This window comes from Syngnathoides biaculeatus, chromosome 16 (genome assembly GCF_019802595.1).
Source record: "Syngnathoides biaculeatus isolate LvHL_M chromosome 16, ASM1980259v1, whole genome shotgun sequence".
Classification (NCBI taxonomy): Eukaryota; Metazoa; Chordata; class Actinopteri; order Syngnathiformes; family Syngnathidae; genus Syngnathoides; species Syngnathoides biaculeatus.
This window is the reverse complement of record NC_084655.1, coordinates 11,681,803-11,706,041: the sequence shown is the minus strand read 5'-3', so window position 1 is coordinate 11,706,041 and position 24,239 is coordinate 11,681,803. Positions and strand designations below refer to the sequence as shown.

Genomic DNA, 24,239 nt, shown 5'->3' with positions numbered 1-24,239 from the left:
GAATGTCTGCTTCGTAATCAAATATGTTGAACATTATAAAAAAAAGTATGATGGCAAACCATTGAATTTAAATTGATTTTCACTTCCCGGTGAGCAACCAAAAAGCTGATCCCCTCGCATACATTTACAGAGGCTTACAACAAACAGTCTAGATGCAAGAAAGACGAACATTGAGACTGTTTGGTCAAATGTAAACACTGACTGAGCTGGATACAGAGATAAAATTCCTGCTTAATCTGAAAATGTGTCTGCAAATGTTGCGGGTTTTCATATGCCTGCTCATGCATCAATGACATGCCAGAAAATTATGTCCGTTCTTGTATTATGCAATGGACACCTTCTGGACAAGTAGACAATGAGAGGAATAGGAGATTATAATATACCTGTATTTCTTTTTAGACACTGGGGAGATTCTGAATGTTCTGAACTCACGTTGAGTCGATAATGCTATGAGTACAATCATACTCATCAGAAGAGTAGTGCCATTGCGGAGAGCTGCACAGATTCTACATTGTGACACGATGTTGTCACTTTTCAAACTAGTTGATACTGCTGCAGTGCTGGTTGCAGCCCAGTAGTTTACTTCTAGAATCAATTAAATCAATTTAAATTCTCAACAATTAACTTAAAGAAAAAAGTCTTTAGTCTCTATACTTTCTCAGTAGGTGCATCAAAAGAATTTAGCTTATGGAACAGAGATATACAGTAACGTCTTTGACTCAGTTCACCGTACTCATCTACATTCTTAATGGGCTGTAATTAAAATAGGTTTTTGACATGAATCTAACAAATGGGACCTTTAGAGGGCAACTACAGTGTGAGTGCAGAGACCAGTCCACAATCAGGTGAGTCTCGCCCCAAATAACAAAAATCAAGATTAAATTACACGCCCCTAAAAACACTTCTAATTGCCAACATTAGCGTTTTAAACTGTAAATATAACACAAACTATGATCCTAAAACATATTTCACAAGATTGAACTAAAACAAGAAATGCCATACAGATTACGTTAACAAATGCACCAGAAGAGTAAGGGTGTGGGCATGTATGTCGTTCTTATAACCACTTAGCAAAAAAAAGAAGAAAAAAAAAGTGAAGACTATGACTTTTGCTAAGAACTCAGGTTAAATGTACCTTGAGAGTAGTCTGTCAGTCAAGCTGTATTGCGGCAGTATACTTCTGTGACACCAATAACTAATTTTCTGCTTACAGAGAGCCCCACAAAAATCAATCAGCTTCATACAGTTGATGACATGATTTAAAGAAAAAAATATCACATTTTCAAGTTGTAATTACACTTGATCGCATAGCAAAAGCAGGAAGTCAGCTAACCTGTTTTCCAGGTTTGCTGAAGTGACGCATCTCATAAAAGTAGACAGCTGAGGGGAGGCTCCACAGAATAAAATACAGAGGCAGAGTCTTCAAAGAACTGCAAAGGCTTCAATATATATTAAAGATAAAGTGTCATCCCTGTAAACATTCTAAAATAGATATTGAAATGAAAAATACATAACATTATTCACTTCATTGTCCATACGAAAAAATAAATATGAGCAGAGAACGCGTCATCCATGCGCAAAGTTGCAGAAGTCTCATTCGACATCCAAGTGGTCGCCATGTCGGCTGCATCTACAGTCCGTGACGTCACCCTATTATTTCAGGCCATATTTAGATGATATGCGGATCATTGCCAAACCATCTCCCCACCCGATCCACCTCCGCGTGGTGGTGATAAAACAAAGACGCCCATGAGCGACAACGAGGCCACAGCCAAACCGCCTCCACGTCCGATCCACTTCGCGGTGGAGATGAGGCACCAAGGCCCAACCGCGACGAGCCACCCCAGCCGGCTCGGCCTTGTCAACAAGGTCGGTGGGAATCAACAAGGCCTGCGGAGGCCGTCCTTCAGCGGCTGCTGCACGAAAGCCTTCTGATGCGCACAGACACATTTAGCAGCCCTGATTTACGGATTAAACCCCCCCAACTATTGTTTTTTTAAGTCGCTGTATACACACCTACCTGTCATTTGGAACCCACGAATCTCTCGTCCGTTACACCCGTGCAATCCCTTTTTCACAACGAACCGGGTCTCTTGGAAATTTATGATGGGTAAATCCATCCTCCCGAGTGTTTGAGCAATATCCAATGCAACGAGCCGGCATTTTGGCTAACACGAAGGAACAACGAGCTATCTTCCCGCAGGTAAAACTAATAGAAAGAAACAAGTCCGCTTGAGCCCACTACTGCCTCCAACGTCACGTTCTGCTTCTTGACGAAAACTAATCCCTCGAGAGGATTTTCATGGCAGGAGTTACAAAAAGCCATAGACAGTACGTCAAAATCATGTTTTGTGGAGAAAAAATGGATGGGTCCATACCGGCTGCCGTTTTTCTAAGGTAGTACAATTCAGAAGACAAATTGAGCTTCAGCATATTTTCATCTTTCTTTTTTTTTTTAACTTTTGTATGCCATTCCACTGTAGGTGCCAAATCCAATCATAATTTGTGTGCTGCTGCATCTGCTGGTGCTGATGACATAGAATCAGAAATGGAACTGATTGTAACGTAGCAAAGTGGTACACATGCATCTTTCCTGGCTGCTCGGTGCAATATGACAAGGTTGTATTGCTTTCCTACGCGGCACTTTTATTACAGAGCGATAAACATCTTTTTGCACTTATCGTTGTTGTCAAGGACTGTTATCAACTACTACCTAGTCATTCTATTATTTCTGATAATATTACACAAGCTGAAAGACAACAACAAATGAAAAATAATTGTTTCAACTAAGCAGATCAGATTTGACCTCAGGTTGTCAATGCAACATTTGATTTGTTGTTGTTTCTTAGACAGAAATAGGTCAAGGAGCTCCATACAGATAGAATAAAGATAGAGAGTAATTTATTTATAATATTGAAACACATCCACATTTGTCAAATCTACAATCCACGCATATTGTGGCAAGACAGAGTTGCAAACCAATTAGCATTGTAACACTTTATTATGATGGGGCGAGGTTGTCCGCTACTGTGCTCCCCACCTGCTAAGGCTAGCAGGCATCTGTGTTGGGGTGTGGGGTATGCTTCCCCCTGCAACATCTGGTCACCTCCGGGCTGCTGTTGGCTGCATTTGAGAGCCGAGCAAATGCAGGAGGCATTGTCCTCATCGAGGAGCAGCTGAACCAACAAGAAAGCCAGTCCCAGCCAGTCAATTAATTGATGGAAAGATGTTAAAAGTAACAGGATTCTCTCAGCTGGAAGAAGGAAAATGTTTACAAATGGCAGGCAATAACTGTTCATTACTGTCCCATTTTATTATTCCGCTCCTCTCGTCTTTTTCATCGACTCCACGACGTACTTGTTAAAGCCAAATGAGGAACCGTTTGCATGCTGATCACTGCTCGGTGCAGTCAATGTGCATTTATCCCGTCTGAACAGCTAAATGATAAACCCAAATCACTTCCATACAGCTGTGACTGAGAGCGGATGAATGTACCGAGCAGCAACTGAAACCACATAAAAACCGTCTTGATTAAAGGGTCATGTGCTCGCGCTAAGCCACACTGATGGGGTTTCATCCTTTGACCAAACCTCCAAGGCTTCATCCGAACAGCTTAGCCTGTCACACAAAGAAGTATAAAAGGCAAAGGCCCGCGTATTGTTGTCGCGCGTGGTCCGTCTTCTTGCATCTTAGTCATCTTCCAGGGACCGCAGCTTCAATATTCTTGGAACAGTTCAGACATATCTGACGAGGGTGGGTGAGAGAAGCGCTTTGGATGCGCTCTGATGAGGGGAGAAGCTTTTGAGTCGGAAAGAACAGGAGTGACTCAGAGAGGAAGAGGTGGGAATGTGAGTGGAGAATACTAGGGAATCCCACTGAGATTCTAGCACGGCGCACTGATCCACACCACACCAAAGAATTCCGATGAGCAAACCATATGCCTAACAAGTCACGTGGTGACTCCCATCTAAGATGAGAGCGAGAGAGAATAAGTGGAAAATAAACCCTCCCAAATATCTCAATAAGATTACAAAACATTTTGTCCATTATGCATGCTATTAAAAAGACCAACAGCTTTTATTTGAAATCGGAATTAAAATGCATTCCTTCATGCTTCATTATGAGGCATGATTTATTTGAACGGGTCAAAAAGGAAGCTATTAATACAAATACATTACAAAGTAAATAAGAAATACCATCCATCCACTTTCCGCTGCCTATGCTTTTCAGGGTTACAAAAAATTGTAGCCTGTACTTTGAGAGAGAGGTGGGTCTACTTTGGATTGCAGTAGTTGCCACTCGCCAGTAGTCATAAAGCAGATATAAGTAACCGTTCACACATTTACTGGATCAAACTTATTTTGGAATGCAGTCGGTAACCAGTAACAATTCTGTGTTCTAATGATCTCCGACCATTGTGTTGGTGGATCTCCAGGTAGGAAGGTTGTACGATTAAGAATTCAACTGCAAAATCACACAAAAATTGTGGTAACCCATAAAACATTTCTTTTGCTGTCATAATTTGTCATCCATCCATCCATTTTCTTTGCCGCTCATCCTCACGAGGGTCACGGGGAGTGCTGGAGCCTATCCCAGCTATCAACGCCCAGAAGGCAGGGTACAACCTGAACTGGCACATAGACCCAATCAGCCGCACTCACAATCACACCTAGGAGCAATTTAGAGTCTCCAACCAATGTTGCATGTCTTTGGGATGTGGGAGGAAAACGGAGTGCCTGGAAGAAACCCACGCACGCTCGGGAAGAACATGGAAACTCCACCCAGGCGGGATTGAACCCGGGACCTCAGAAATGTAAGGCCAACGCTTTACTGGCTGACACACCGTGCCAATAATGTCATTTTATGTCAAATTTCACGTCGTGAGCATATTTGTGTGCTCTTTAAATAACACCACTGTGACGGCCCCAAAGCTCTAGCTAATATGAAAAAAGTCATTGCTGTCAAGGAAGGACGTAACTGAGGCTATTTTTTTTTTTTGTATGTCAGGAAGGAGCTAAATTTAGCCTGTGTGGTAAGTGGACGTTACGAAGAGTCTTTGGCAGATATGTTTTGTGTTCCTCTGCTGAGAAGCTTTTAAAATGATCAAGCTAACAAACAATGAAGGCCTCATTCCTGCATCACAATTGGTATTTTTATGGCTTGCAAAGATTACAATATTTCTAAATCAAGTGCAATCCATTTATTTTTATGGGTAATGATGCGATTAAAGTCTTTTGGGATTGTAATTTGTGGTATATTTATAGTTGAAATGATTAAAATAGGCAGCAACGAACATTTTCAGGGAGGCTGTCAAATATTTTGTTTTTCAAATTGTTCCATTATTTTGCCCCAGTTATTTTTTTCCCCCACATGGGTGCCTAAATCTTTGCGCAGCCGTAATGGAAACAAATGGGGAAAGTGACTCAACAGCTTCATGACGATGAAAAGTATTTGATTTGACTCAGTGTGCCGTACAGGTTCTGTACGTTACTTTGGAATGATCAACCCTACAGCATAATAGCAGCCTGGCTCGTCTGTTTCATGGGAATTCTCATCCCAAGTGCTCGTCTTAGCGGCTCGCCTGACGTATTTTCCTACTTTAATAGCTGACAAACATCTGAGACATCTGGTTCAAATGGACATGTGCAGGGTTGGGAGGGGGCGGGGCTATTTGTCAACAAGGAGGAGATGCCTCCAGCACAAATATCGACAGGCCTGTTTGGCTCCGGCAACGCATCCTATCACAAGAGGGGTGGGAACAAATTCAGGTTTCTACGAGTAATCAACACGCGGCTCCGACGCTCCATTGGCACTCGTCGAGGCCCAGACTCCGTGTGAAGCGCTGCAGAAGTGTGATCCGGCTTGTATATACACAGCTGTGCAGCGCTAAACGAAGACGCACATAATGATAGCGTGCAGTGAAGGTTTGGGGTTTTAGCACCAGACAGTGTCTTTCCTATTGCACTTCCTTTCCTGCACATAGGCAAAACATGAGCGTTCACCTTTCGGGTGACCAAGTTGTCAAATGAGAAAAGGTTCATTTGAAGAGGTGGTGAGTTACTTTTGTTACTCAACGTGGGGGGGAGTACAGTGTCACTCGGCGTTACAAAGAGGAGAAGGAGAGCTGGACTATGAGGTCCGGCTCACTCCATTTTCCACAGCGGACTGACATTCCTGGCATTCCAGGAGACCACTCCAGTCTCCAAACGTGGTGACAAACTAATTCAACTAATGGACTCCTTGGAATTTTGTTGCAAGTACCTAAATAAAAATAAGAATTTAGTCACAAAACACGGCATGTCTACAGGAACGGGAATTCACGCAAACATCTAAATATGTATTGTTGTCCAATATTGAATGAATAACAAAGTACAAATGTGCAATAATCTTATCAATGCCAGCGCACGGCCACTTTTATTTTATTGTGCCTTGATTGTAAATATTATGTCTGAGTTTCTTAATCTTAACTGTAACACGTTTTATTCTATTTGTATGGAGTTGTGCTTGTTATCTCGTATGCAGTCATATATTGACAAAAAGTTATGATTTGATTTTGATTGAATTGTTGAATAACAAAATCAGATCAAAGTCAATGTCAAGTACCTCTGAAGTTGTACAGTTCATTTTTTTGTTGGGAGAAAAAGTTGTGCGTTCCAACCACCATTATGTATCTAGTCTATCTTCTGAAACCTCAAACCAGCAACTATCTGGAGATAAACTCAGGGCTTTTTCTTTAGCTTTTTTTACAGCACTAATTCTCATAGGTTATGTTCAACAGGCAGATGTATAAAAAGTAGAGCATTTGTTTTGCTAACATATGGAAAAACAATTATACACTTGTGTGACACCTTTAAAACACACTTTTGCACACATGCAGGTACACGGACACACACAAAAAGTGTTCTTAAATACATAAAATAGAAAATATAATACTGTACTTAAGAGTAATCATAGACTAAAAACATACTGGTAATTAAACAGAATCTAAAGACTTAACTTTTTTTACTACTTTTTGGCAGAGGACAAAGAATTTATGTCTGTAAGAATGGTGATATTGTCTGTCCACTTTTGTTGCTCCACTGTTTCTGTTCATACATCCATTGCTTCTTTAAGATAGCGGGGACATTCTTTAGGCAATCTTCGCTTGTTTTAAATACACAACATGCAATTCTATTTATTTTACATTTGGTTTGACACTTGAGTTCAACTATGAGTGGCAATAAAAGCTTGAATCTTCAAGTTTGTGCTAGTAAGCCAAACCAAAAAAATAATATTTTAAAAAAATGAAGACTTTAACCTCAAAAACCCAAGTCACGTCACCCAAGGTACCGCTGCTGTTGGCAATTATTTTGCTTACTTAATAAGTGATGTAATATTTCAATACTCTGTGCCTTCATTGTACTTTACATTTGCAGCAGGTGTTTCATAATACATTTTATTTGTGTTGTTCCAGCAGACCAGTTTATGAATTATGCTGTATATACAATTGTTATCACGTACCATTTCAATCATAAGATCAAGAAAAATGATGCTTTTTAATGTAACTGTTTTTAATGTTAACTCTGTTAGCTCTTCTTTCTGTACTATACACAAAAATTGAAAATGTGAATGTGCCGTCTATGATCTCTCAAGATTCAAATAAAATTTTGATTTGAAGATACATCACCAATCACTGTAATTCAAGGACATTAAGCTCACGTCGACAATGTCCGGCGATATGCCAAATGTGCATTTACATATATTCAGGTAGTGCAAAAGGACTGACTCCAATCTGAATCTATCCGACTCCATGCAGTTTTTGCTTTTTAACACTGCCACAACAAGCAAATTTAGCTTTTAAAACTATATATAGTAATATTTTTTACCATGGTGACAGCTTCTCCCTGGAATACATTATTTTTACATTACCTTTCTACTGGCAGGTTCAACTGTATCAACAAAACAAGGTGTTCATTCCAAACTACATTACATGTTATAAATACTCAGTACCTCTCTCAATATGCATGTGTGATTTATGACAACAGTAAACATATGTGAAAGCTTGTGGTTAACTTGGCAATCAAACCCATGCAAGTCATGAATCCATCTCATTAAGATCAGTGCTTGTTGTCTACACTTACGCCTATCAGAAAACGGTATCGTTTAAATATTTCACTTGGCACTTACACACATATACACACAGTTCCTAGGGAATGTAGTACAGGTCAGGTCCTGGAAGTAGATCAAAAAAAAGGGCAAGCCGTCAGCCCCCGTCTCGCAGTCAAAACACCAAGAACTCATGTAAACCTCCTCGCTATTTGTGTTGAAAATGCACAAACCAAACAGCTTAGGCAGAGCGTGCAGGAGGAGGCACAGCTACTTCATCACTGAGGTAAAATTTCCCAACCTTTGGAAATTTGGCGGTAACGAGTGTTGGGAGTGGGAGTGAATGCTGACATGACATCACATGCAGTACATACAAAAGAGGAGAACGATAGTACATCGTAATCCAGTAGGAGGTGACAGGGCACAGAGACAACTCGTATGACTTGCACAGGGTAATTTCATTTAAAAGTCATCTAAACTAGTGATTCTCAAGGGGTGGGTCGAGACCGAAAAGTGACTCAAAAAAAGTGGGGGGTAAGTTATGTGGAGGGGTCCTTGGTTTACGATGATACTATTATTATTCCTATTTTTACCTTGCTTTAATGTATGCACAGACACAGGAGAGGCTCTTCAATTTCATCGTACAGTTTCGTATGATGAGAATAAATAGTATTCATTCATTTTTATGTTACGAACTCCACAAAATGAACTAGTAAGAACCAGTGGCATAATACATAGTCACGCGGCACAAGTAAGCAAGCTCAATTACTCTGTAACCTACTGTTTTGTATTTACAGCCTGTTTTTTTTCATACAAATATTTACTGCAAATATGACTTTACTACTGTATTGACTCGTTAGTGACAGACTGCAGTGAATTCTGATTCTGAATTCTGATTACCATGGACACCATATAAAGTTAAAAACTTAATGCAACCAAGGACATTTTTAATAGCTGTGCATCAGGAACATTACTCAGGTGTAATGGTACATATATTTCGTATACCTCTGAACTGTAGAAAGTGAAAGTTTTCACTGAGTATTTTAGCTCAGCAACAAGTAGTGTAACTAACTCCCTTGAATAATAGCACACATCTAATCTGCAAACCAATACAGTGCAGCTCAGCCTCTGGCTAGTGGACATCATGACTGTTTTTGGCACTATGGCACACTAATATGAATATCAGTGCAGGGGGGGGGGTGAAAAGACAACATGCAGTGCAAATCAAATAGCCGCTAACATCACAAAAATCATTTGTGTATTTAAAGCAAACAATTCAGACAGATGTTTGCACTTGTCTGGTTCCTTCAATCTACTATTAGATATTAGATTGCACTTTTCGAAAGAGATCAGTGTCAAGAAACTAATGCAATTTTGTGGTCACGTCATCCTCTGTTCCTTAATAAAGTATTCTCAAATGCATATTAAAGACCAACATGCTGTTGGCGTAGTTGTTTAAATATAGGATTATAGATGTTTTCAAGGCTAATTTTAATCATGTATTTTCTTGATCGTTCTTAACCTCTGCAAAAGTGGGTCGGGACTTTGCAGCATTTGGGTCCCAGGATGACAACAGTTGAGAAGCATTGACTTAAATGTAATGTAAACCGATAAAGATGGAGTAATTGCACACCGGCAGCAGGCTAACTAGCGAGCTAACGCCGGCTAGTCAACTTTAAATGAGCTCGCTTGACAGCACGACTGGTTGAGAGTCGGCTGGCTTGGGTGCACGAGAGAATGTGACAAGTAGATGTGTTAATTCAAACTTATACGCATGTCTTATATGCACAGTTCACTAACGAGCGACTTACTTATTATACTGACAACACAATTATAGCCAGCTACTTCTCCTCCGGGACCCGACTTACGACTGGTTAAGTGGCGACAATCACAATTTTTCCATTAACATTTATCAGCATTTTCAGCGAAATGTGGCGACAAGCAAAGCGTTTCCGCTAATATCAGAAGGTTGGGAAATTTCGGGTGGTTTAAAATGTATTGTAGCTATAGAAAAAAAAATAATAAAAAAATAAAAAGGGCAGCAGAGGAAATGAAGGAAGAGTGAAGCGGCAATGATCCAACTCCGTGGCCCTTGGGAACTGTTCCTCCTATCCAGGAAATACACAGAGCCCTCCTTGCTAGTGTGCGACGGAATAGAAGCGTTACTTTAGGGGGGCTTAAAGAACATCGCTATTTACCTGTTAATCGCAGCTTCACGGGCCCATTCCGTCGAACTCCTTGGTTAGACATCACCTCTTTGTTCCAGCCTTCACGGCGCGTACAAAAGGAGTCGTTAGGTGGGGAGAAAAAGATCAAGATTTATCAGTCTCTCCGCCAGTTTCAGACAATAATGGAATCAAGGCATTGTGGCCCGGATGTAGACAGAACTGCCATTGCAAAAAAAAAAAAAAAAAGAAAAGAAAAATAAATTGGGGTAAAAAGAAAAAAAAAATCGTAAACTGAGCGCTGTTTAATTTTAACTGATGGGTTCTCCTTAAGGCGTTGTTACATCCTGGGAGCCGTCCTCTCCTCTGGCGGGGAGTTGAAGTGTGGAGTCCTCCGGCGTGTATCCCACTTGAGGAGGCTGCCCCTGCCTCCGCCTGGGCTGCGGGGAGCTGACCAGTGACGACAACGCTCCAAGCATTTCCCCTCACATGTGGCACAACACCTCCAACCTCCCCACACACACGTCCAAACCCACTCACTCTTCACTGACTCCTCAAGGTTGGCACTTCCCCGGTTTACTGTTGCTTTAAGAGCACACGCAACCTTCACGCCCCTTTTGTGTGCGCCAAGCTTCGCAATTGGAAATTCACCTTTGTATTTGAACAATTATCGTGACAAATTGCCCCGTGTAAACCCTTATCAAGTGCCACTCGCACTTTTTAAATGGCCTGAAAATGACTACAGAATCTGCGCGAGAAGATCGCAACTTAAAAACATTTCTAAATACTGTCAGCATGAGCTAATAGTAGTTTTACTCTATTAAAATTATTGTGGGGAAAGCAGTCCTCTCTGGCTCCATCTTGTGCCTCCAATTTGATTTTCAAGACACCACTGTGCTCAAGGAAAAACAACCAATGAGTTTCAAATACTTTAGCAGCCATATTTATAACAGGCACACACTGCCCCCTCCCCAAAAAAAGAAAAACACCAAACAATGTTATAGTAACCATCCATTACAAAGGTGTTTTCTGGGGTAATAAATTAGCATGGGGGGGGGGGTAGTGGAAACAATATTATTACTGATAGGGACACAGACCCTTACCTGAAATAGAAAAGAAAAAAAATACGAGTACCTGTAATGACCTCATTACTATTTTTAAAAATGGCAACAATGGGCAACTTCTGTCGAAACAAAGCTCCTCGCACTTAAGTTTCTTCGCACCAAGATGACGCCAAAGTAATAGTTATTGTGTTGGCATGGCCATACAAACGGCAAAGAATAAGATGGGTGGCAAGATAAAATATAGCATTCGCTGCACTTCATGCAAGTGTAAATTCCTGATTGGTCTTGGAGCTGTGGTTCATTAGGTTTCCATCTGGGTATGTTTTAAAACAGGGGCGCCCAGACTTTTTTTACCCCAAGATCTTCTTTTCAAGCAGCCAGCCTCTCACGAGCTACCAACGACAGGTGTGGGGTGGTCAGATCGGGGGGGGATTGATGCTCCCAAACCGTTGTAAGACTGTTATGTTGCCTCCTATATTTAAAATACAGAATTACCTTTTGAATACTGTACTGTCTTTGCTTTCATCCTGGTTCAGGTTGCGCCAAAGTGGAGTTTTAAAATTACACACCATCTCATCCTGTACTTTCTACTTTGGCTTGAGACCAGACCTTTCCCACTCAGAAGAGAGAAAATCTCATCCAGTTTAACCCCCTTTTCTTCCATTATTCACATACTCCAATAGTTATTGCATCTTAAAACAATAGCATTTCTTTTTTAACTTTCTCCATTATCAAAAGCAAACATAAGCAGCATATCTTTGGCCTATGTTGCCCAAAAGGTGTTGCTAACTAAAGCAGCGGTGGTGGACGCTGTCATTATAAAACACATTGGTGGGCTGCATAAGTACTGTAACATTCATATTTATGAGTGTACATCTTTAAGAGTGGGTCGGAGTGTGTGTGTAAGGTAAACTAGGAAAAAGTGCTGCAGAGAAAGGTCGTTGTTAAAGAAAGTTCCGTGTGCTGCTTAAAAGAAACCAGTGGCTTTTCATTTTTTACAGTACATATGTGAATTGGGTGTAACAACCAGTCATCCCTCACTCATTGAATCACATTGCAAAATGCCACAAACTGAATAGCTCTACGTTATACTTTCAACTTGCACTAGATTTTTTTGACTGAATCAGTGGTGCACAATTATGCACAGGCACAGTTTAGAGGGAACATTGCTTGACGTCTTTTTTTTTTTTTTAACAGCACGCCGTCCTACGATCGACCAAAGACTGCATCGCGATCGACATGTTGAGCACCCCTGTTTTAGGATGCATGTCAGCAGTTTTCTTTTGTAAAAATCAAGAACACTTCAAAGATTTCCCTGCTGCAGTCGCACTCCTATAATCACTTCATCAGTTCACAAATACTATACCAGAATGTGGGGAAAGGTAAACATCCATATCTTTGTCCCATGAGCATTTGTCTTTCATTCTACATTTCAAGTTACATCAGCTCTTTAGAATTTAAAGCCCTGAAATTGCATTGTGTATTTTTTTTTTTTTTTTTTACATTTGTCATTGTGTGCCAATTCAGTCTCTGATACTGTTCAATTTAATCAATGTGATTGCGCATGGGCACCTAAATTTGTACTCAATTTTTTTTTTTTGCATAATGAAACTGATGTCTTTGTATTGAGTGGATGTCAAATTTTTAAGAAGTGACACGTTTAATCACCCATCCTGTAAATTCCCGTTCAATTAATAGATTAGAAAAACAAAATCAGCTTTATTTACATGAAATGTCAACAACTGTTTAAAAATGTCTGTACACTACATACAAACAAGCCATAGAGACCACAGGCACATTGACATGAACAAGGACAAACCGTAGTAGTGAGGAAGCAGTAGAGCAAAGCCCTTTAGAAATTGAAAGTGCTCTGGTTTTCAGTGACTTGGAATTCATAACCATCAGCGGTTGCTTCTGGGGCGACATACTGCAGCTCCTCATCCTAGAAATTTAAATGAAACAAAAACTAAATATTCAAAAGAGGGAAGGGGAGAAATATTTAAAGGCTATTACCTCTTCAGAAAAGTACTTCTCAATCAAGTTAAGAGCTGCTTTGTAGACAGTTTCATTCTCATGAGACTGTAGAGATTCAATCCGATCCAGTCCACCACATTCTTCAATCATCAGGGCCAACTTGTCCGACTCATCAATTTTGTCACCAGCCTAAAAAGGACAGGGGCACCAGTCTCAGCGATTTCTACCTAGATCAAGTAAAGGTGATTTAAAAATATCTTGCACCGACCAAAAATATGTTGGTGATGGCATCTAAGATGACAAGAATAGTCTTGCTGTCCTTTGATGAAAGAAGATTGAGAAGAGGCTCCAGCACATTGCACTGCACCAGGTACACCACCTGCTCCACAGTGCCCCCGCTGGTGAAGTTTGTCACAGCCCACACAGCCTCCTTCTGGGTTTTGTAGTCACCCTGTAGCAAAGGCGAGCAGAACCCAGCATGAATGGGTCATCCTCTGGGAGGTACATGCTAATGACATAATACAAAACGATTACATACCCTCACAAGCACATTGACCAAATGTGGAATGAGGCCAGCGTTGATGACTTCCTGGATCTGGGTGTCTTTTCCTGCCGTGATGTTGGACAAAGTCCAGGCGGCCTCCTTCTGAATGTTGGCCTTGTTGTGGCACAGTAATGGGGCGAACTTGGCCAAGGCCCCGGCGTCGAGCACTGCCTGAGTCTGCTCATCTGTGCCAGTCACGATGTTCCCGATGGCACGGAGGGAGGGGATCTGGGGGGGGGGAACAAATGGGTCACTTTAAAACATTTTGTGTTCAACCCCAGTTATGTTCCTTACACCCCCTGTGGATAACAAAAAAAATTGTAAAAGGATGCAGTGTAAATACATAGGTTTAAACTGTCAGCATGTTTTCCATCTTTTTCATGAATCACTTTTGTTGTATTATTTGCTAGTTATGCTACTCTGTTGGCTGTGGTGTGATCATTTTAGTTTCGATTCGACCCCGCAACCCGCCTACACTGGCAGTGTGTGGGGCGTTGACGTAGAATTAAAAACTAGAGGGCACACAGACCCCTTTCATGTGATAATTCGGCTTCAACTTCCGGTCAGGGCAAAAACATTGCTTTGGGTACTATTTCACGTGAAAGTTGACATCCTTACATTGTGAAACATAACATTGGAATAAATTGGGTAAAGCTTTTTTTTAGTGTCAATATGGTTAATTCTTGTTGCTGTGTTAGCTGTCAAAACCATGCAGGCAATCACAAAGAAGTTAGTTTTTACCGGTGTGTTTCAGTTTAACCTTCATAATTATGAATGTGTAAAATATATCATTACAATATTATGAAGGTCTGTACCTTCTATTACATACTCTATCTTTTAAACCTTCCTGGGCTAACTGCAAATGTTTCGATTATATTCATGTCTCTAGGGATCCAAAACATCCCAAGTATATGGATTTATCGCATCTTTTTCCGTAATGTGTGTATTGCTTACCATGCTTTTTGCCCGGACCAGAGATCAGAGCCTGTTGACCATGGCAGAACCAAAGTTGGATGCAGAGTGCACAGTCTAGTTTTTAATTCTACGAAGCTGGTGTGGGGCAATGCAAGCTTCTTCTGCTTACAGATGTCAAATGCAATTGTTCCTCACTGCCTCATGAGCACCATCATATGGTAGCTTACATACACACTAAAACACTTGCTAGCATGCATGCTAACAATAACCAATGTGTTTAAATGTACTTTGTTGGACAAGTCACAACAATTGAAAATGTTGGAACTTGGTGTGGACCATACTGTAAAGCACAATGTCTATTTAGAAGAGAATTTAAGACGTTTATGATTGTGAAAATACACTCTTTTTAAAAAAAATGAAATAAAATAGAGACATAAATCTGTGACTATCGGGGGCCGCGAATGGGCAAGGACACACTGTATATTAGCAGTGCTACTTTATCAAAATATTGCTTTATGGGAAATGGGTCCATGGTCCAAAAGAGGAAAGAGACTGCTAGTTTTCCTTATTCTTTTGGCACAGTATTACTTACCACCACAGGTAATTCTCCGCTGGCAAGAAGTTCGACCAGGCGGGGCACGAGGCCGGCCTGCACCACGACTTCAATGCGATCATTGGAACCGTCAGTCAGGTACGAAACCCCCCAACAGGTGTCGGCCAGCACCTCTTTATCATCGTGATGAAGGAGGCGGATGAGAGCAGGCAACAGCTGCTGGACGGCACTTATAGGAGGAGAGGGATTCTTGTTGCGGCAGAGGTTGGACACAGTCCAGGTCACATTTCTCAGGTAACCAGGCTGGTGGAAAAACAATTTGCAGTTAGGCTGCCCATTACTGGGCTCAAATGGAATAGCTGCAGACACAAAACATTCAACAAGATTGAAATGTATCAGTGTAGCAGTCATCCTTTCCTTTTTCAATTAGCCATGAAGATATATCTTAGTGGTGTTTGCATGTTCTCCCCATGCCTGCGTGTGTTTTCTCCGGGTACTCCGGTTTCCTCCCACATACATTAGTTGGACACTAAATTGCCCCAAGATTTGATTGTGAGTGTGGCTGTTTGTCTTGATGTGCCCTGCAATTGGCTGGTAACCAGTTCAGGGTGTGCCCAGCCTCGTGCCAGCTGGAATTGGCTCCAGTACTCCGCGCGACCCTCATGAGGATAGGCGATGAAAGAAAATGGATGGATTGAAATATATTAGTGACTCATATTATTCACGCTTACGCAAACAAAATGAAATCAGTGTCAGATGGAATGCAATCCACGAAGCCAGTTACAATAACGCTTTTACCTACTTTTCCCGATGCAGTAGCATTATAGGTTATAACACATTAGGGGGGGGGGGGTGGGATTCTTGGTGCAGGGGAGCATGGGTGCTGAAAATTGTAAACTGGGAGGGGAGATTGAAAAATTGTCAAACAGAGTGCGGTTGCCTAAAAACAACAAATCCTCCAAGTCATTTTGATGGATGACAAAAGGGGAAAAAAATAAAAATCAGAAGAGCACCAATTAAATGAAAAATGGCAAGTATGGCAGTAACCGAGTAAGCCTCCTTGTGAAGAGTGACCATTAATTCTCACGCAGCCATACAAAGGATGTAGTTTATAATCTCAAAATGTCTTGACGGAACCATTGCGTCACACTTTCATCCCCCCATCAAAAACCAAGGGGATAGGTACTTACACTTAATGCAGAGAGGTCAGGCACTGTGAGCAGACCAAGTAGGGCTGCCACAGCTCCATGCTTGATCACCATGTCCCTCATAGCTGAGCCATCACCTTAAAATAAAAAAAAAAAAAAAAAAAAAAAAATTAAACACGTGCTACATTACCAATTCAACTGACAAAGGCTGGCCATCAGATGAAACTATGAGTGTTATTTACCAGCAATGTTTCCAAGAGCCCAGATGGCCTGCTCGCTTATGTGCTGGTGAGGAGATGTGACCAGTCTAATGAAAGCAGGAATGGCACCACCCTGGACAACAGCGGCCGTCTGATCAGACGTGCCAGAGGCGATGTTGGTTAACGCCCAGGACGCTTCAAACTGGATTGGAGGGCAGTCAGACAGTCCCAAGAAGGCCACAAACTTTGGGATCAGACCAGCACTGATGATCTGGTCAATAGGTGGATGCCTCTCCCGAGACAGCAGCTTCCTGTAATCAGAATACACAAAAAGTGATGAGAAGAGAAGCTATAGAATTGATTCAGACTTCCATTCAACCAATTATTACAAGTGATTTTGCTCATTGGCTGGAGCCTCTCCCTAAAGACTTTTGGCAAGAAGTGGGGTACAACCTAGACTGCTCACCAGTCACTCAGAGGACATGTACACAACCATCCATACCCAAGAGCAATTTAGGTATAACCAACATATCAAGCAAAATTGCAATGCAAAAGTCAAAACCCCAAACTTTTGAACTGGAGCCAGACATGCCAACTGTTGCTCAATCAAACAAGTTATAATGTTAGACTTACCGTGCTGCTTGTGTCGCCTGCAATTGGGACTCGACATCACCACTGTTCACTCCAGTGAGTATCTCTGCAACAGTCCACTGGCTGGAAGTCTTTGACAATTCATAACGACACATTAGACATGCAGGAGACTATATCAAGGGTTTCCTAAACTTTTGAAAACGGGAATCTTTTAGTCACAAACATGAGGCACCCAGTGTCAACAGAATCTTTACCAATAAATAAATATATAAACACCCCCCCCACCCAAGTAATCACATTGCATTTGTGTATTTCAGGTACCTGCGGATGGAACTATTAAATGAGCACCCACAAATTCAATACTCTTCAAGGCATAACACCCATGATGGTTTATTGAGGGTGCAAAATCAGTCAGATTCTGAAAAACTACAAGATTAAGTATAGATGTCTTTCACAGCCTGAATGTGTGTGAATGTCACAAGCACTATATGGAAAGCGTTTGGAAAAAAAAAAAAGTTTTTTAAAATTTCAAACTAATCCTAAAATGGACGGTACCATTTAAGCAACTGCGAGTGGCAAATAATTGTAAGTGTACTAAATGTTATTATGAGATGAAAAAAAATGGTAACTAATATCCTTTGGTAGCTGGCTTCTCCCTCAAATGCCTGTGTCAGTGTGACACATTTTACAATGGAAAGAAGACAGCACAACAACAAAAAAAGTGTGTATACTGAAATGATTTCAGTTCACCATGTGAAATCTGGGCCCGTGTAAACAAAAATTTGTTTTTTTAAGTTTTTGTATGTTCAACAAATTGTTACAATGGTTGCTGTTAAAGTGATCTGTGTAAAAAGTTGAGATGGGTATGGTTGGCTTAAGATAACTTGCACATTCAATCGATCTGCTTGTCACTTTCAAAAAAAAAAAAAAATTCCAAACTTTATTAAATGACTTTCTGACCAATTAAGTGGCATTGGATAATTGGAACGTTGGGACTCGACAAAATTAGAAGGGCAACCCTTTTAGGAAGAAATCCTCATGACATTCAAAATTCCATTACTTGAAACAAGTCAGAAATTGTCTCGTTAAGGACATGCTGAGGTTTCTGATGAACAAAAGCAATATAAAACCTCGTTGAGCCAATCACTCGTGACGATTACTCGGTAACAACAACGCAGCCAAGCACTGCGGGATGAAAGGTCGACACGTTCAATAAATAATAGACGACACTTTGCTTACTTGGCCATTTTGATTTTTTTCTTGAAGGGGAGAGGTGGCCTCCTCGGGGAATGCAGCCACGTTCCTCCTTTTGAACATCTGATCATCTTTCCTGGCCTTGCGCAGTTCGACGTTCACCTCCACTCTCCTCCGTCGAAGCTCCTGTGTGCGATTCGCGGGGGGGGGGGAAAAAAAAAAAAAAAAAAATCACAAATGAATGCGCCGAATTGGGTTAGCGAGCATTCACTTCAATTTGACGCCTTCGCTTACATTGGCATCTTTGCCTCTGTTCTTGAACTTGCTCAGACGGTCGACGTTTTCAGACATTTTTCCCGAATATCACTCAAGGTGGCCGGCAGTGGGATAAACGTGTTTTTTGGGGAAAAGTGTTCCTGTCGTACTGAGGGGAGAAAACCGATCGTGATACTTCAGCATGACGACAGGAAACGTATCAAGCATAACATTTGACCGACTCAACAATACCAACAGTGAACGTTTTATAAAGGGAAATATTAACCGTAGCTGGGGTAAAAACTATTTAAACATTTTTTTTAAACTATTAGAAGAATAGGAGCACAAACTTACCCACTTCTCGGGAAAAGGTTCAAACTGAGCAGAAAATGACGACCAGACCTTTAAAATTCATGAAACAACGCGTTCTGATTGGGCTGTTTGATCACATGGTACCAGCCGCCTCTCGTCATTGGATAATTTGAAAAGAAACAAGCGTCCCCTGTATTCTCGCGAGATCTAATGATCAACCGTCTTTTTTTCCCGTGTGGCCTTATACATTTGGCAACGCTTGTTGTTTGTGGTAAATATAAAATGTTACTTATCGTTTTATTCGTCATGCCCATTTGTTGTTTCCTCGCTCATCTTTTTATTTCCATAGAAAATTTTGAATTAGCGCACAGGCAGGCAAACTTGTGCTCAGGGGCCACACTGTCTTCTTCTTCTTTTCCTTTTGGCTTGTCCCGTTAGGGGTCGCCACAGCGTGTCATCTTTTGCCATCTTAGCCTATCTCCTGCATCTTCCTCTCTAACCCCAACTGCCCTCATGTCTTCCCTCACCACATCCATAAACCTTCTCTTTGGTCTTCCTCTCGCTCTTTTGCCTGGGAGCGCCATCCTCAGCATCCTTCTACCAATATACTCACTCTCTCGCCTCTGAACATGTCCAAACCATCGAAGTCTGCTCTCTCGAATCTTGTCTCCAAAACATCCAGCTTTGGCTGTCCCTCGAATGAGCTAATTTCTAATCCTATCCAACCTGGTCACTCCGAGCGAGAACCTCAACATCTTCATTTCTGCCACCTCCAGTTCTGCTTCCTGTTGTTTCTTCAGTGCCACCGTCTCTAATCTGTACATCATGGCCGGCCTCACCACTGTTTTGTAAACTTTGCCCTTCATCCTAGCAGAGACTCTTCTGTCACATAACACACCAGACACCTTTCGCCAGCTGTTCCAACCTGCTTGGACCCGTTTCTTCACTTCCTGACCACACTCTCCATTGCTCTGTATTGTTGACCCCAAGTATTTGAAGACACTGTATACAAATATAATTAGTGAGATATTTACATCAAACATTTTTAATGAACAGCAGTTATTTAACTGTTGATTTTCAATTTTTAGGCTAATATTGACCTATAAACCAATTATTCAGGAAAATAGGTAAATGAAAAATAAATGGACAATTTTTGGGGACTAAACATACATACATAATATATAACATTAAAAAAACACTTAAAGTGAGAACCTGTCAAACTGAGCAAGACTGATTATGACAGCCTCCACAAAGAGTTAATCAAATCACACTGATTGTGGCCTGTTGACTACCATCGTGTACACAAAGTGGAAGTTTTTCATCCTCCCGTGAATTGTATTCACGTCCTTTTATCACAAACTCGCGGTGGTCAGATGAATGAAACGAATGGATTTCTCCGTTTATGGTTGTCGGCTTGCTGTGGTCTCTCCTCGCTAACTTCAGCCACGAGGCGGGGTTCTATGGCGTCAGGTCGCTATCAATAAAACAAGAGCTAAACTACGTAAAAACGAGCAGGAAAAAAAGAAGTAAAAATAATATTGCGGGACGTAAAATTATTATTGTGGGCACACACTTAAAACGCATCATTAATGGCCAAGTATGTAACGACACTTAAGGAATTTGTCTCAGGCTGTCAGTGCCGCCCTGGTACGAGATTCATGTTGAGTACTGAGAAGTTCCCTTTTGCAAAAGCACCCCTAAATTTCTGATTTCCGCACTCGCTTCTGTTCTCTTTTTTCGATTCTAATTTCTGCTTTTTTTTTTAAATAATCTCCTTGCTCTGAAGTATTCAGAGCAACCCAATGACGTGGCTAGGGCTCTCGGAATTACCGGAGATGACGTACTAAGACTAGACTAGACGATCTCCGATCGCTATCTCCCTGGGCATGCGTACGTGTGCGTTTTGAGAAAGACTTTGCGCTACGTGGAGCAATGGAATCTGGAGAAAATATGAAGCAACAATGACGTTTTTTTTTTTTAACAATGAATGTGACACAACGTCCTCCTCCATTTATACTGCAAGCCAGACGCACTATTGAAGCCAGGGCCCAGGGAGACTCCGATCGGTGACGTCACCCCCCAGTAAAACTGGAAGCAAGCGGAGCCGAGTTGAAAGAAACGAGAGCAAAGAGAACAGAAGCGAGTACAGAAACCACAAAGTAAGAGGTGATTTTGCAAAAGTGAGCAAGCATTTTAATTGTGTACGCCCTCGCTCTTTAATGCGCCCACACTTTTACGCACAATACTATTTTATGACCCTTACATTTTACACGTGTACTACACTTGTAATACAGTTTGTATGAAGAAAAAAAAAAGAAAAAAGGAACAAGTTATATTTTTTATGACTTGATGGTATTGTACCATTGCCTGGCTGACCTGCTTAAGGTCAGAATTAGATTTTTAAAACAAAATGTAATTCAATGTTTACACTTTAATTTGAATAATTTATTCAATAAAATTAAAATAGATTTTTTTAACAGTTATCCTATTTACTACAAATGAACCATTTAATACATTTAAGAATTTGTAAAATTAACCATTTAGGGTAATGAAATATCATTTTAGTAAAACAAAACAAAAAAACATCTTATCCAATACAAGGGAGATCACTTGATAAAGCAAATGGCTCAGTGGGTCTAATTCTAACATATGTGGTCCCCAGGTTATACCCCCCCCCCCCATGACCATAAAACCACATTGACAGTTGTCAAAATAGGAACAAGTCAATATTTATGCTTTTTATTAACTTCCATATACATCCATTATTTCCTCAGCTGTAAAAAAAAAAAAGTCAAAATCAAGTCCAAATCAGACTCCCCCCCCCCTTTTTTTTTTTTAACAGAGCAGGAACCTTCAAACACAGATTCATCATTCTCAAGTGAGTCACTATTGCAGAGCAAGGTAAAGAGCCTAACAAGCATCTACTGTTTTCCAGACATTTTGTACTGAACAGTCTTCTCATGCCACTTCAGCCTGAACAATGGAAATAGTACAAAAAGGATTTAGCGACACAATTCTTTAGTATGCTCAGTAAAACTCAGCCATTATATTCCATTTCCTACTTGTCATTGAACAAGTTGACCATACAGATGGCCAGAGGGACTTGAACAAAAACAAAGAAAAAGAGCCAAACACACATGACCCCAAAAATATAATACATGGAAACACGAGAGCTCCTTGGTGAGTCCTTTCTCCGAGGTAAAGTTTCTTGTGAAATGCCAGCTCATCTGTACAGTTCCGCTCATGAAGACTGGTACAAAAAAAAAAAAAAAAAAAAGGTCCCTTGGAGCTGAAACGGTTCGCCTGACCAACTTTGTGAAAGCAGCAGTGCTTGGTTGCGCACTTAAAGGAGCACATCCCCAACACCAGGATGTGTCACAGAGGGACAGTCGAAAAAGCCAAACATCTTGGCAAGTGCATTTAGTTTTTCAGCGCATCACCAATGTGCCGTGCGCTTTAAGAGGCTGGAGACTGTAGCTTGTTGTTATGAGACCTAAAACATGTGGAGAGAGGGTGAAGTTCAGAGACCTTTACACATTCTTGGTTGTTGTCAAATGTGGAATATGATCGCACAGACAGTGGATGCAAAGGCCTCCCTGGAAGATGATCCTACAGCCACGGGGAATGCCTATTTCATTGATGACAATTTTTTTTTTGCAAACTACACTCTTTTACGTTTAGGAAGTGGAGGAACAGAATGGCAAGACATGTTGCTCGGATTTACTTTCATAGATTGTTTAAAAACAAGATATATCACAACCACTGTACATGATAAAAGTATGTACATATATCTTCAACACTGCTCAAACCAAAGAACTGGAGCCAAGTGATACATAAATATCTCTGTAATAAAATATGCAGCTTGTGTACTTTTACAGCTGGTAAGCTTGATTCAAAACAAATCCAATTTGACCGAGGTGTACAGTACTTCAGAAAATAAACACAAATTGGGTAAAATGTATTTAAAAGTCCCCGTAAAAATGCTGACTGCTGTGAACGTTTGTCAAAAAGGATCCTCATCATTGAACTGATGGACTAATGTCAACATGGCTGCCACATTACGGTGATTACGGAACAATCTTGCCATGATTACTAGAGAGACAAGCATCCAGCCCAGACTTCAGCTAGACTGGCCCACTTAAGAATCTGACAATCTGCAAGACAAGAAAATGGGATGGCATAAATCAAAAGGGCATGCAGCAAAGGTGAACAAACACACACATGGCAGATATAAACGAGCACATCATGCAAAACATGTATCGACTTTGTTAGCTCAAGTTGCGCTTTGTCTGAGCAAACAAAACCGAGAAAAGAGTCTGCGAATTCATGCAAGCCAGTGGGACAAAAATGCACAAAAAAATGAGCAACCGAGTAGTGAGACCAACATATTACAGCAAGCAAACATTTGGGAGCAGCAACGCTTACCTGCCAGCTTTGAAACATTTTAGCTTCTGTACAAAGAAGCCTTCGAGCACTTCTGCACACTGGAAAAAGGGTGTGTCATTGGGGTTGTAGTAGCGACAGTTGTCAAATATTTTGGTCACGTCGGCCACAAACTCTGTCAGCTTATGGTAGTGGCGCTTTTGTAAACGGCTTTCCATTGTGGAAAAGTCTGGGAGGAAGATTGATTTCAACAGCGTTATTTGGAAAATGGTTAACTGTGCCAAATTCGGCGGCAAAAAACACATCGGTGAAGACAAACACTTGTTCTTACCCATTGGTTCCTTAATGACACGATAATAATCAGGCGCATCGTGAGGATCCACCGGTTCAAGGAAAGGCCACGCCATCTTATGAGACTGTTGAAACAGCAATACAATCCTCGAAACGGAGCCAAAGCAACAACAAATATAATTGAAAAGGAACTGTTGTGATTGTCTATGCGAATTCCCACTGGAACATATTATTGATATGGCCCACGATGAAAACAAGTCTGACAAGCAGACATAACATTTTTGTATCGGACATCAAATCTATACACTTCTATTGTTATTCCCTCATTACCCTGGTTTTTTTTCCCTTTTGGTTTGTAGGAGTACTCAGACTCTCCCACTCTCTAAAAATCCCAATTGATATTTCTATTGTCTTTGCCGAGCGATGATCAAATCAATTTGATCTATGCAACAAATGAACAAATGAAAATCCAATTGGATGATTTCTAGATTTTATATAATATTTTTGTGTAATTAACAAAATGATTTGAATAGGGAATACATTATTCCTAGCACTGGTTTGTTGT

General features: G+C 40.9%; 3 protein-coding genes across 3 annotated transcripts in view; all 3 read right to left on the bottom strand.

Moving 5' to 3' along the window:
• Positions 1-10,881, bottom strand: part of smurf2 (SMAD specific E3 ubiquitin protein ligase 2) — a 54,235-nt gene extending 43,354 nt beyond the window's left edge. Inside the window, exon 1 of the mRNA XM_061846502.1 lies at positions 10,284-10,881. Coding sequence (XP_061702486.1) covers positions 10,284-10,335 — 52 coding nt within the window. The 5' untranslated portion in view covers positions 10,336-10,881. The remainder of the gene's footprint in view (positions 1-10,283) is intronic.
• A 2,128-nt stretch (positions 10,882-13,009) lies between these two features.
• On the bottom strand, positions 13,010-19,189 carry kpna2 (karyopherin alpha 2 (RAG cohort 1, importin alpha 1)). The gene is made up of 11 exons (XM_061845091.1): positions 19,043-19,189; positions 18,728-18,857; positions 18,479-18,619; positions 17,282-17,370; positions 16,691-16,959; positions 16,491-16,585; positions 15,340-15,603; positions 13,827-14,060; positions 13,557-13,739; positions 13,328-13,477; positions 13,010-13,256 (listed from the first exon to the last, which is right to left on the bottom strand). Exons 2-11 carry the CDS (start codon positions 18,782-18,784, stop codon positions 13,167-13,169), a joined length of 1,572 nt encoding a protein of 523 aa, XP_061701075.1. The 5' UTR covers positions 18,785-18,857; positions 19,043-19,189; the 3' UTR covers positions 13,010-13,166.
• Positions 19,190-21,725: 2,536 nt separating this feature from the next.
• bptf (bromodomain PHD finger transcription factor) overlaps positions 21,726-24,239 on the bottom strand; it is a 29,901-nt gene continuing 27,387 nt past the window's right edge. The window contains 3 exon segments of the mRNA XM_061845090.1: positions 21,726-23,154; positions 23,426-23,612; positions 23,715-23,799. Coding sequence (XP_061701074.1) covers positions 23,139-23,154; positions 23,426-23,612; positions 23,715-23,799 — 288 coding nt within the window. The 3' untranslated portion in view covers positions 21,726-23,138.

What these genes read in the sequence shown, in the direction of transcription:
- kpna2 (XM_061845091.1), bottom strand. Translation starts at nt 18,784, where the DNA reads ATGTCTGAAAACGTCGACCGTCTGAGCAAGTTCAAGAACAGAGGCAAA. An exon ending in AAAAAAATCAAAATGGCCAA is followed by an intron (nt 17,371 to 18,478) that starts GTAAGCAAAGTG and finishes GAATTGTCAAAG; the next exon opens with ACTTCCAGCCAGTGGACTGT. An exon ending in CCATCACCAACATATTTTTG is followed by an intron (nt 13,478 to 13,556) that starts GTCGGTGCAAGA and finishes TGTCCTTTTTAG; the next exon opens with GCTGGTGACAAAATTGATGA.